At 45.4% G+C, this 10,751-nt stretch overlaps 1 protein-coding gene across 1 annotated transcript in view; it reads left to right on the top strand.

Moving 5' to 3' along the window:
* NFKBIA (nuclear factor of kappa light polypeptide gene enhancer in B-cells inhibitor, alpha) overlaps positions 1-2,646 on the top strand; it is a 3,349-nt gene extending 703 nt beyond the window's left edge. The window contains 6 exon segments of the mRNA XM_008573887.1: positions 178-315; positions 317-427; positions 746-956; positions 1,252-1,340; positions 1,464-1,724; positions 2,074-2,646. Of these exon segments, the coding sequence (XP_008572109.1) occupies positions 178-315; positions 317-427; positions 746-956; positions 1,252-1,340; positions 1,464-1,724; positions 2,074-2,121 (858 nt within the window). The 3' untranslated portion in view covers positions 2,122-2,646.
* The last annotated feature ends 8,105 nt before the right edge of the window (positions 2,647-10,751 follow it).

Raw genomic sequence — 10,751 nt, 5'->3', positions numbered from 1 at the left:
ACGAAGTCCCGGGTTGCATAAGGCGGGGCGGGAGTTTCTGGCCCGCTGGCGGGCGCCGCGCGGCCGGGGGGGGAAGTACAGGGCGTTCCGACCCGGCGGGAGGGCGGGGCGGTCTGGCCGGCGCCCGCCGGGGAGGGGGGCCCGGAAAGTCCCTGGGCGCCTGCCAGGAACACTCAGCTCATAATAACCTCGCGGAAAACACCGCGGCCTCGGCCTCCAGAAACCCCGGCCTTGCGCAATCCCCCGCAGCCCGCGCCTCCCTGGGCCCCACGCAGTGCACTCACCAGCCCTGGGGGTTTTTCCCTCTCTTCCCCTCAGATTCCTGCACTTGGCCATCATCCATGAGGAGAAGGCACTGACCATGGAAGTGATCCGCCAGGTGAAGGGAGACCTAGCCTTCCTCAACTTCCAGAACAACCTGCAGCAGGTGCGACTCTTCCCCAGTCCCGTGCTCTCTCTGACCCAGTGATGGAGCTGGTTACAGCACAGTTGCCACCAGATCCTTTATGAATTAATAGTCACCGGTCATTGGCCTTTTACATTCAAATTCAACGACATCCTAGAGAGTAAAGAAAATTCTGTTGATTTGGTGAGGTCTTTATGACCACTGGGGTGTTTACCTGGCTCCCTGTACCTGTCTGGGAGGAGCAGCACCCCCACCAAGAGATGTCTGGGGTTCAGGGGAACTCAGGTCATGGGTTTGGTCCATGATTTATCCTCTTTCTGTTCTCTCTTTCGTTTGTAGACTCCACTCCACTTGGCTGTGATCACCAACCAGCCAGAAATTGCTGAGGCACTTCTGGAAGCTGGCTGTGATCCTGAGCTCCGAGACTTTCGAGGAAATACCCCCCTACATCTTGCCTGTGAGCAGGGCTGCCTGGCCAGTGTGGGAGTCCTGACACAGACCTGCACCACCCAGCACCTCCACTCCATCCTGCAGGCCACCAACTACAATGGTATGTCTACCTGCCCTGCCCCACCCCATCAAAGGGTGGGTGACATGGAGAAGAGGGAGGTGGGCCAACTTAAGGAGTCTAGACAAGAGTTTAAACTCCCCGTATGTGAAAGGTTGAGAAAATATTTATGCAAAATGCCTATTTGATGCCTTTATAAAGTTCATTTAGAACCCAGATTCCAGGTTCCTAAAATTCAGAAGACATGACCATGTGTCCCATAAGAGGAGGTGAAAGGTGGGCTTTAGGTGTGAACGTTAAAACAATTGGTTGTACTTTTTTCCTTTTGTTCTTGTAGGCCACACATGTCTGCACTTAGCCTCTATCCATGGCTACCTTGGCATAGTGGAGCTTTTGGTGTCCCTGGGAGCTGATGTCAATGCTCAGGTGAGTGCTTCATGCCTCCGGATGGAGTGAGCCCAGCCCCTCCTCAACAACACTTCACAAGCTCTTGTTGCAAGCAGAAATTCCAAAGTCAGCCACAGGATCTCAAATTCCTTTTGGTTTCAGGAGCCCTGTAATGGCCGGACTGCCCTTCACCTCGCAGTGGACCTGCAGAATCCTGACCTGGTGTCACTCTTGTTGAAGTGTGGAGCTGATGTCAACAGAGTTACCTACCAGGGATACTCCCCATACCAGCTCACCTGGGGCCGCCCAAGCACCCGGATACAGCAGCAGCTGGGCCAGCTGACCCTAGAAAACCTTCAGATGCTGCCAGAGAGTGAAGATGAGGAGAGCTACGACACCGAGTCAGAGTTCACAGAGGACGAGGTGAGTCTCGAGCACAACACTCTGCAAAAAGAAATGAGAGTGGCCGTTCTCCCTCCACCCCCCCAGGCCCTGGAGCTACTCTTTATTATAGGGGTCTCACACTTTAGTGCACAATAACCAGTGTTCCAAGAGTGTGCCTTTTTATTTTTATTTTTTTTAATATCATACCCTTTTTTAAGAGAGGAGCATTAAGGGGAAATTCCTTCAGCCTGCAAAGTTCATTATATTTGGATTATGGAGAATGGAGCCCAAGAACACTTGTTATTTCCAGTAGCAGCCCTCCCCATCATCCCAGCATCCTTGGCAAAGCTCTAGAACTCTAACATGCTTTTATTCCTCTTGTTTTTAGCTGCCCTATGATGACTGTGTGTTTGGAGGCCGGCGCCTGACATTATGAGCAGAAAGAGTCTAAAAGAACATGGACTTGTATATTTGTACAAAAAGAGAGTTTTATTTTTTTAAAAAAAGAAAAAAGAAAAAAATTCGAAGGGTATCCTTATCACCACACTGCACACTGCCTGGCCGGAAACATTTTACTGTGGTGGCTCAGCCCCCATTTTCTTTATTTTTGTGAACTTTGTGGGAGACAAGAAAGATCATTGGAATTCGAAGAAAACCTCTTTTCAACTTCACCTTTGTGGGTTTTTTGGAGAAGATTATCCAAAATTCGATGAAAGGACCATATTTTATTTATTGTGCTTTTTGATTGAACCACCTTGGATTTAGTGGCAGACCCCAGCTGTATCCTGTGACATGTAACAGCCAGGTGTGTTGTTTGACCTTTCAGTAATGTGGGGTTAAAAGTTACCATATGTCAAGGTTTGTGTTACCCTCCTGTAAATTGTGTACATAGTGTATTTTGTTGGTAATTATTTTGGTACTTCTAAGATGTATATTTATTAAACAGATTTTTACAAACAGAGTTACCCTGATGGTTTTCTTTGGGCTGCTGTGGGACTCCGGTTGAGAGTTATCTCATCGTCAGGTGGAGGTGAAGAGTTGCGGGGGAGCACTTCGCACAGCCAGCCGTGGAACCCTTTTAGAGAGCAGCTTCTCACACCACACAGGCAGCCTCTCAGCAAAGCTTTGCAGGCAGCCCCTGGGCCCAGTGTGTGGGTGGGAGTCTGTTGCAAGAGTAATAGGAAATGCCAGTCTTAGGCTTAGGGTGACAGCAAGCCTGTGGCTGGAAAGTTCTCCATTGTCATTCTCTTTCATCCCCCCAATTGAAGCTGTTCCAGGACCCTAACTTCCACTTTAGGAAATTGTTTGGCCAAAGGAATATGCTGAATCCATATTTTATAAAGCTGGGAAAGATCTCACCTATAGTACTGGAAGCTCCTAAGGATATGGGCTCAGAAATGAGACTGCACTGACATTTGTTAGCAGGTACTCCCCTCCAAGCCTTGGCTTTCTCATTTGCTTACTGAGCTGTTGTGGAAATTGCACAAGACAATCCACGTAAAAAGCATAGCAGAGTGCCAGGCACACCGTTCTAAAGAAAAATACAAGCTGTTACACAACTTCCTTTATTTCACATGGGAAGAAACTAGAGAGAATGTCGCCTTGCAGGAGAGGGAGGTGGTTACCTCTTGTTTTCAGGTGGTTAAACATCTTTAAAATGCGTTCCATTTCCAAGTCTACCTATATTGTTACTGTATCAGCTCAATCAGTCTACTGATTCTACTGAATGGTTCTATAGAAGCAGAATTCACAAGAAATCAGTAATTTGTGAAACAGGTTTAGATGCACTGTGTCGATGTTTTCATCTCCAAAGCATAGCTCTTGCCTAGGTAGAAAGGAGTAAGGTGTATGGCATTCTATAAAATGCAGAGTCGGGTATCAATATAACTCATGTACTTTGCCTTACTTCTAAGATCTACAAATGATGTCAAAGTCAAATGAATATGATGGTCACTTTCTTCTCAGACCAAAAAGGAGCCAACACCTAGTGGGTCTTCCATATATAAAGAGCATTTCTCCCGATTGGTTGAAGCCAGCTCTGCTTCATTCCTGTAGCCTCAGTTCATGTGGAGCCAGGTACCTGGTGGCCCCTCTGCTTGTCTTATTCTTTGTCAAATTGCCCTAAGCTCTCACTGAAAGTCCTTGTCCCTCCCAGAGCAGGTGTTAAATGATCTCACATGTGAATGCCAAGTGGGGTCAGCTCTCCCAGCTAAGTGGAAGAGGTCAGAGGGGAGTGGGAGAGAGATCCACACCCTCATACCCGAGAGAACAAAGGTTGGAAACTTGGCTCCCCAGTTTTGAAGTGGTGCCCTTAGTGCTTCCTACTCAGTCAAACGTGACTCTTCCCCCTATAATGGTGTTGAATTTGAGCCTCTTCACCCATACGCTCTCTGGTTCTGTGCTAGAAGGTTGGAGAAATGGGACAAAGGGGTTTGGCCCACCCTCCTCAGCCTCCTTAGTGACCACCTCTGGTGTAGAAGTGTCACCTTCCATGGTCATGGCAGGGAAGGACCTCTTCTGACCCGTTTGGACCCAGTATCCCTCCTTTCTGGGCTCCAGTTTTTCTTCTCTTTAAGACCCCAGCCCTCAGGGTGGGTTCCATCGTCTGCATAAATCTCAAGGTAGCTGAGCCCAGGTAAAAACTGAAGTCTGTCTCAGTTCCTTACTTTTCAGTTCCTCCTATTTCTCCATCTCCTTTTCTTTTCTTTTTATTTTAACCCATTTTGTTTCCTTCTTGCCAGTAAGTTGGTTGGCTGGAGCCTGGATTTCCCTAAGGAAAATTTTAGGACAGAAACATTCTAATCTGTAGAAAGTCTTCTTCAAATGTCTAAGCAAACAAGAACAAAAGTTAAAAAAAAAAAACACTTCAGCAGACTGGACAGAAACATTCTAATCTGTAGAAAGTCTTCTTCAAATGTCTAAGCAAACAAGAACAAAAGTTAAAAAAAAAAAACACTTCAGCAGACTGGACAGAAACATTCTAATCTGTAGAAAGTCTTCTTCAAATGTCTAAGCAAACAAGAACAAAAGTTAAAAAAAAAAAACACTTCAGCAGACTGAGCCTTTTTTTACACATTTTGATTTTCTTCAAGAAGCTAAATGTCGTGTCAGGACAGGTAGAAGGAAGGGAGCCTTGGGAAAGAGGGAAGCCTCACGAGGGGGAGGTAAAGTCACGTCAGCGACTTCCTTGAATTTAGTTCCCTAATTCCTTCTGCCTGTCTCATCCACCAGGATAAACTTCCTGTACAGGCCACGTGTTCCAAGTCCCTTCCAGGAGGAAGGGATTTTCACTGAAGAGGGAATGAACTCTAGCGTGAGAAATTTGAAGACCTTCCACTGTGGCCTGGAAATGCCGAAGGCTGGGTGCTTGGGGGGATTTGCATTGAAACTTCAATTGCTACTGGAAATGATTAAGTGGTGACAGTTAAACTGAGTCAGTGAGATGGGTTCTTCCTACATTCAACCCCCTTTTCCACTTTTCATTAACTTGCCTTAAGTATAGCTGAAGTTTCATTTGGCAGAAAGGTCAGTTATGGGTCTCCGGTCAGAAACATGCCCAAGAAGCATCCCCCAGCCTCTGGTACCTGGATAAGAACATCCCAGATCATTTCCCCATTTTAACAAGCATTACAAAAACAGAAACTGGATATTATATATGTGTTTCCCTCCTAGAGAAGTGGGACTCTCAGTCCCATTCATTTATTTGCATTATAAAGAACTATTATTATTCTCCAGGCCCCATGACTGGAGACAAAGATGAACAGATGGAGACAAAGGACTGAGACACAAAGATGAACAGGTCATGGCCTCTGTCTCAAAGAGTTTCTTGCCTAGGCAGAGAAGGATACAAAGAAACACAGGAGCCGGAAGGTGGGGTGGAGGAGGGGGATCAGGCACTTATATCCCAGTTAGCTATTTACCCACCGGCACTGCCTGTTCTCTTATCCCACGCCCCAAGTGACCACCTTTTGACAGGTGGCAGGAAACCAAGCTGTGTTCAGAGCAAAACTAACTTCCAGGCTGGAATTAAATCAACCTGTTCATTCTAGTATCTGAGTGTGACCCCAGACTCCAGAGCTGAGCCTGAAAGAAGTTTGCCACCAGTCTTTGAACTAAAGACAAATGATGTGCATGCCTGAGTCCAGAGCTTCTCAAACTCAACATCCACTTGTATGGCCTAGAGGTCTTGTTGAAATGCAGGTTCTGATTCCATTGGTTTGAGGCTGGCCTGAGATTCTGCATTTCTGACACATCCCCAAACAAGGTGCTGTTGGTTCGAGACCACACTTTCAAGAATGAGGCCTCGGACGGTTCTGTCATTCCCTTGATACCACTGCAAACTGGGGACAGGTGCTCTTCTGCAGCCACTCGTAAGGATGATCCAGCGTCAGGCAACAAGAGTCTTTGGAAAAGTAGGGCTGGATCCTGAGTAGTGACATTAAAATAGGGGCCAAGGCCAACTAGGCTGCCATTATACCAGGTGAGTGTGATAAGGGAAGTGGCTGCACAATACAAGGGCCAAGAAAGGAACAAAAGTCATAAAGGAAATGCATTTGGAAGGGTAATTTGCCCATTAAGAAGATGAAAAGTTGGGGTCGGCCCGGTGGCGCACTGCTACAGTGCACCGCTTGGGAGTGTGGCGGCGCTCCCGCCGAGGGTTCGGATCCCACATACAGACCGGTTCCCGCTCACTGGCTGAGCGAGGTGCGGGCACAACACCGAGGGTTGCGATCCCGTTGCCGGTCCCGGTCCGGTACGGGGGCAACACTGAGGGTTGCGATCTGTTGCCGGTCACGAAAAAAGACAAAAAGGAAAAAAAAAAAAAGAAGAAGATGAAAAGTTGAATGTATTTTATTTTTTTTGCTGGCTGGTACAGGGATCAAACCCTGCACCTTGGTGTTATCAGTACCACTCTCTAACCACTGAGCCACTGGCCGGCAAAGCTGGTTTTAAAATGAGCTTATTTGTACTTTTGCATGGGTTGCTGTGGCATTTGGGGACCAGACCCGACCAGGCCTGGAAACTGGAAGAAGTAGAGAGGCAGCTGCTTCGCTTGCTATAACAAAGTGCCCTCTGTCGCTACTGGAATATGAGAAGCCTTAACAAGCAGCTGACTAAAATGCATCAGGGAAAACTAAGTAAAGAATAACTTCCCCTTAAATGTTGCCATCATTTCACATATTGTATAAATTTGTGGATGGCCTATATGGAAAATATTCAGCTATTTAAAGGTCAGTTAGAAACAAACTTTTGACTTGCCTTTAAAAACAACTTTTAAATTTTTATTTCAAAATATTTTTATTTTGTACAATATCTTCTACACAATGTTATTTAACTGGTCTATGACAATATATATTATAGGATAAAGTAATAGAATAGTTTTTTATTTTTATTAAACATATCTATATAGTGTTTACTATGTACCAGATACTATTCCAAGTGGTTTACAAATATTAACTTCTGTAATCCTCAAACCACCTTGTGAGGTACGTACTGTTATTATTTTCATATTTTTAAAAAGATTTTTAAGGGCCGGCCCGTGGCTCACTCGGTAGCTGATAACACCAAGGCCACGGGTTCGGATCCCATATAGGGATGGCCGGTTCGCTCACTGGCTGAGTGTGGTGCTAACACCACCAAGTCAAGGGTTAAGATCCCCTTACCGGTCACCTTTTAAAAAAAAAAGATTTTTAAAATAAATTTTTAAATTTTATTCCTTTTTTGGTAGCTGGCTGTTAAGGGGATCTGAACCCTTGACCTTGGTGTTGTCAGCACCATATTTTCATATTTTTTAATAAGGAAACTGAAGCACAGCAAAGTTAAGAAACTCAGCCCAGGACACACAGCCAATAAAGGGCAACAGCAGGCGTGGATCAGCTCCAGGTCCATATTCTTAACGTGTGGTGTGGTATAGAGCAGCTTCCAAGCACACAAGGAAATTCCCACTAATAATAATGATTACAGGTCATCAATTCTGAATATATTCCTTACCCATTTGTTGCTGATATCCTACCAAAATTGGGTAGATATTACAAAAGATGGTTTGAATTTCTGATGTTTCGTGTTAATGGAGAAGTGTCTCATAAAAACTAGGTAATAATGCAGAAAATGCAAGATCTAAGATCAGAGAATGCAGTAAATTGAACAACAGCATGGAACTCGGACAGATACTGACCCAAATCCTAATTCATCTCCCCTGAAATTTTTAGTATCAAGTTTCATATGGTGCTAAATAAAGGAAGTGAAGCATGTCTCTCCTTCCAGGAGTTTCCAGCTGTGTGGTCTATGTTTGCTTCTCAGTGAGGCTCGGTGCCACCCAAAGTCACCACATTAAACGTTTGGTCAGACTTTCAAAAACTTAAGAGTATTTTAATATACGTCTCTGCGGATACCCAAAGCAAATAAGCAATGCAACTTTTTAAAGACCAGTGAAAGAACTTCTTTCAGGCGAACTGTTCCAGTACTGATTCAGTTTTAAGTTGATTTATAATGTTCTGCTTCGAATGCCTTCCCACTGCTCACTTCCACTGCCACTTCTCAGGGCAAGATCCTGCCACCTGGCCCTGTGTGCCCAGTTAAGAACTGCAGTCTACCTCAGTTTCTTACTCTCCAATTCTTCTTCCTATTTCTCCATCTCCTTTTCTTTTCTTTTTATTATAGGCCTACTTTGTTTCCTTCCTGCCAGTTGGTTGGGTGGCTGGAGCCTGCAGTTCTGTAAAGGAAAATTTTAGAACAGCTACGGGGTGGCCAGCTCTGTACACCTTTAAGTCTACATAAATTCAATTGTTCTCTCCTCAAAAGACAGAGTAAGCCTCTGGTCTGAAGAAGAAACCTAAGCCATAGATATGTAAATATTCTGCAATCTACTAGTCAAATGGGAGTAGAAAGCTTTCACGTCTTCCAGACTAGAACTGGTAATGATGGAACCCACTGGTGGGTTGACTGTGAAAGGCTGTTTGGGGTGCGTGCAGCACTTCCTAGGGCTGAACTGTGTCAGCAACAATGGTTGTGAGGGGCTCTGGTCCCCACAGTGCCTCAAGAACCAGCCCCCCCCACACACAAGGGATGTCAAGCACACGCAGAGCCAGCCTGATCCACATCCCTCCCCTCCTGGCTTTCAGTGGGGCCTCGATTGAGTCTGTCACACCAGCAGGGGGTTCTAGAAGGAGTGCAGTAGAATTTCTGCTCTGAGAGAGAGGTTGGCAGGCGTGTGGTCATTCCTCTTGCTGAATGCCAGCTCCCTCAGCAGCACCACCCGGCCTGTTGCTGAGACAGCTGAGCTCACTGCTTAGCGAGGAGGAACAGCCTCTGCGGAGCCTCCACAAGGGCTGCCAGGGCGAAGGGGCGAGGTCAGGTCTTGCTGAGAACCTCAGGTTTGGTTTAAGGAGGATCTTTCAATGCAGGGGCTTAGACTGGGATTGGGGAAAGACCATGATAAAGCAGTTTCTGGTTGATGGAAATAGCAAGGCAAGGAGTTTGACGCGTCTTAGGCTTGAAATGTCTGTTGATGCTTCCTTCCTATTACAGAGTTGATGGGTCTTTTGGGAAATTCCTGTAATGAACAATCACGTTATTTACCTGGGCAAGAGTCTCTTGGAATAGTAAAGTTATTGTAATGAAGACTATTGAAGAATAAAGTCATGTTGGCGTAGACAGTAAACTGAGGGCAGAAGGGGGTAGTTTCTGCCTCAGTCTGATTAGTCATTAGGCCTAGAGAAAGTCCTGGGGAATAGGACACGTGAAAGGTATGTTGTGATAGATTTTAAAAAGTTAAAAATTCAGGACATGAACCCATGAGCAATGGAGTGTGTGTGTGTGTGTGTGTGTGTGTGTGTGAGAGAGAGAGAGAGAGAGAGAGAGAGAGAGAGAGAAACAGGACAGGGAGGACGGGGGAGGGGTCAGAAAACAAGCTTTACCTGTTCTAGAATCTCACCTGTGATGGACAAGCCTTAGCTCCAATCTCTGTCATTACAAAGTGTTAGTTCATATCACACTGTAACTCACACTGCAAAGTACCCAGGTAATCCTGCTACTGGTGAATAATAATGTGAAAGGACAAAATTACAACAAATTTAAAGATCTTGGTTGGCTTTATTGTGATTCTAGAATCAGGTAACATGTCATTCCATAATAGAATAAGTGCTACAGCGAGCTGGGCAAAGGTTGGTTTTACAGACAGGGGAGAAAAAGGGTCTGAAAAAGCAGAAACAAAGAATAAAAGGCAGATTGGTCATTTCAAAGTTAGTTTTCTTGTAAGGTGGGGATAGGGAGATAGAATAGAAAAAATAACTGATTATTTAATATCAGGTTACTTCAGACTATTCTTTGTGTATAAGGATTAAAGCAGAGAGAACTTCGTTATCATGCCTTTTGAAGATTTAAACTGGCCTGTTCGGGAAATTGGCTTTTATCTCTCTCCTTCTTTCCTGGAAGGTCAGACTACAATTTAGTTTAGTTTTGGTGACACGGAACTTAGCAGGGATGACTCCATTTTGATTTTTAGTCTGGTCTTTTGGGGAACTTAGCCCAAAACAATGGCCTCCTATAAATGTTATTTATCAGTAATAATTGTGTCATTCATCAAACAATGACTATACGCCAGACATATGTGGTCGTCATGGGGAGGTGCATTGTTGAGCAAACTGAGGTTCGGAGAGGTTTAGTAACTTGTCTGAGGTAATGCGGCCAAGAATAGTGGCCGTGCTGGGATCCACACCCTGCCCCTGCCTCCAGAGATCCTTCTCGCCAGTCTGGTCGGGGGCGCCTCCTCATTTTGCTGAAGATGTTCAAAGCTCCTCCACAACTACCGTTTTCCACTGCGGCTGTTGTTAATCTCAAGGAGCTCTGGCTGCCGCATAAATCCATTTCACTCTGAGAAGCCATTTGCTACTTCTATTCTATAAAATGTCCTTATTGGAGAAATCGGAGACATACCTCATAGGAATGTTTGAAAAGTAAGTGACAGAGTTGCTGTAAGTGCACAGGACATGGCATAAGCACAGCTGCCTTAAACCGTTTGGGCCACTATAACCGAATACCGTGGACTGGGCAGCTTATGAAGAGTAG

Source organism: Galeopterus variegatus, unplaced genomic scaffold (genome assembly GCF_000696425.1).
Source record: "Galeopterus variegatus unplaced genomic scaffold, G_variegatus-3.0.2 Scaffold54, whole genome shotgun sequence".
Lineage (NCBI taxonomy): Eukaryota > Metazoa > Chordata > Mammalia > Dermoptera > Cynocephalidae > Galeopterus > Galeopterus variegatus.
This window is presented reverse-complemented; position numbering and strand designations above follow the sequence as displayed.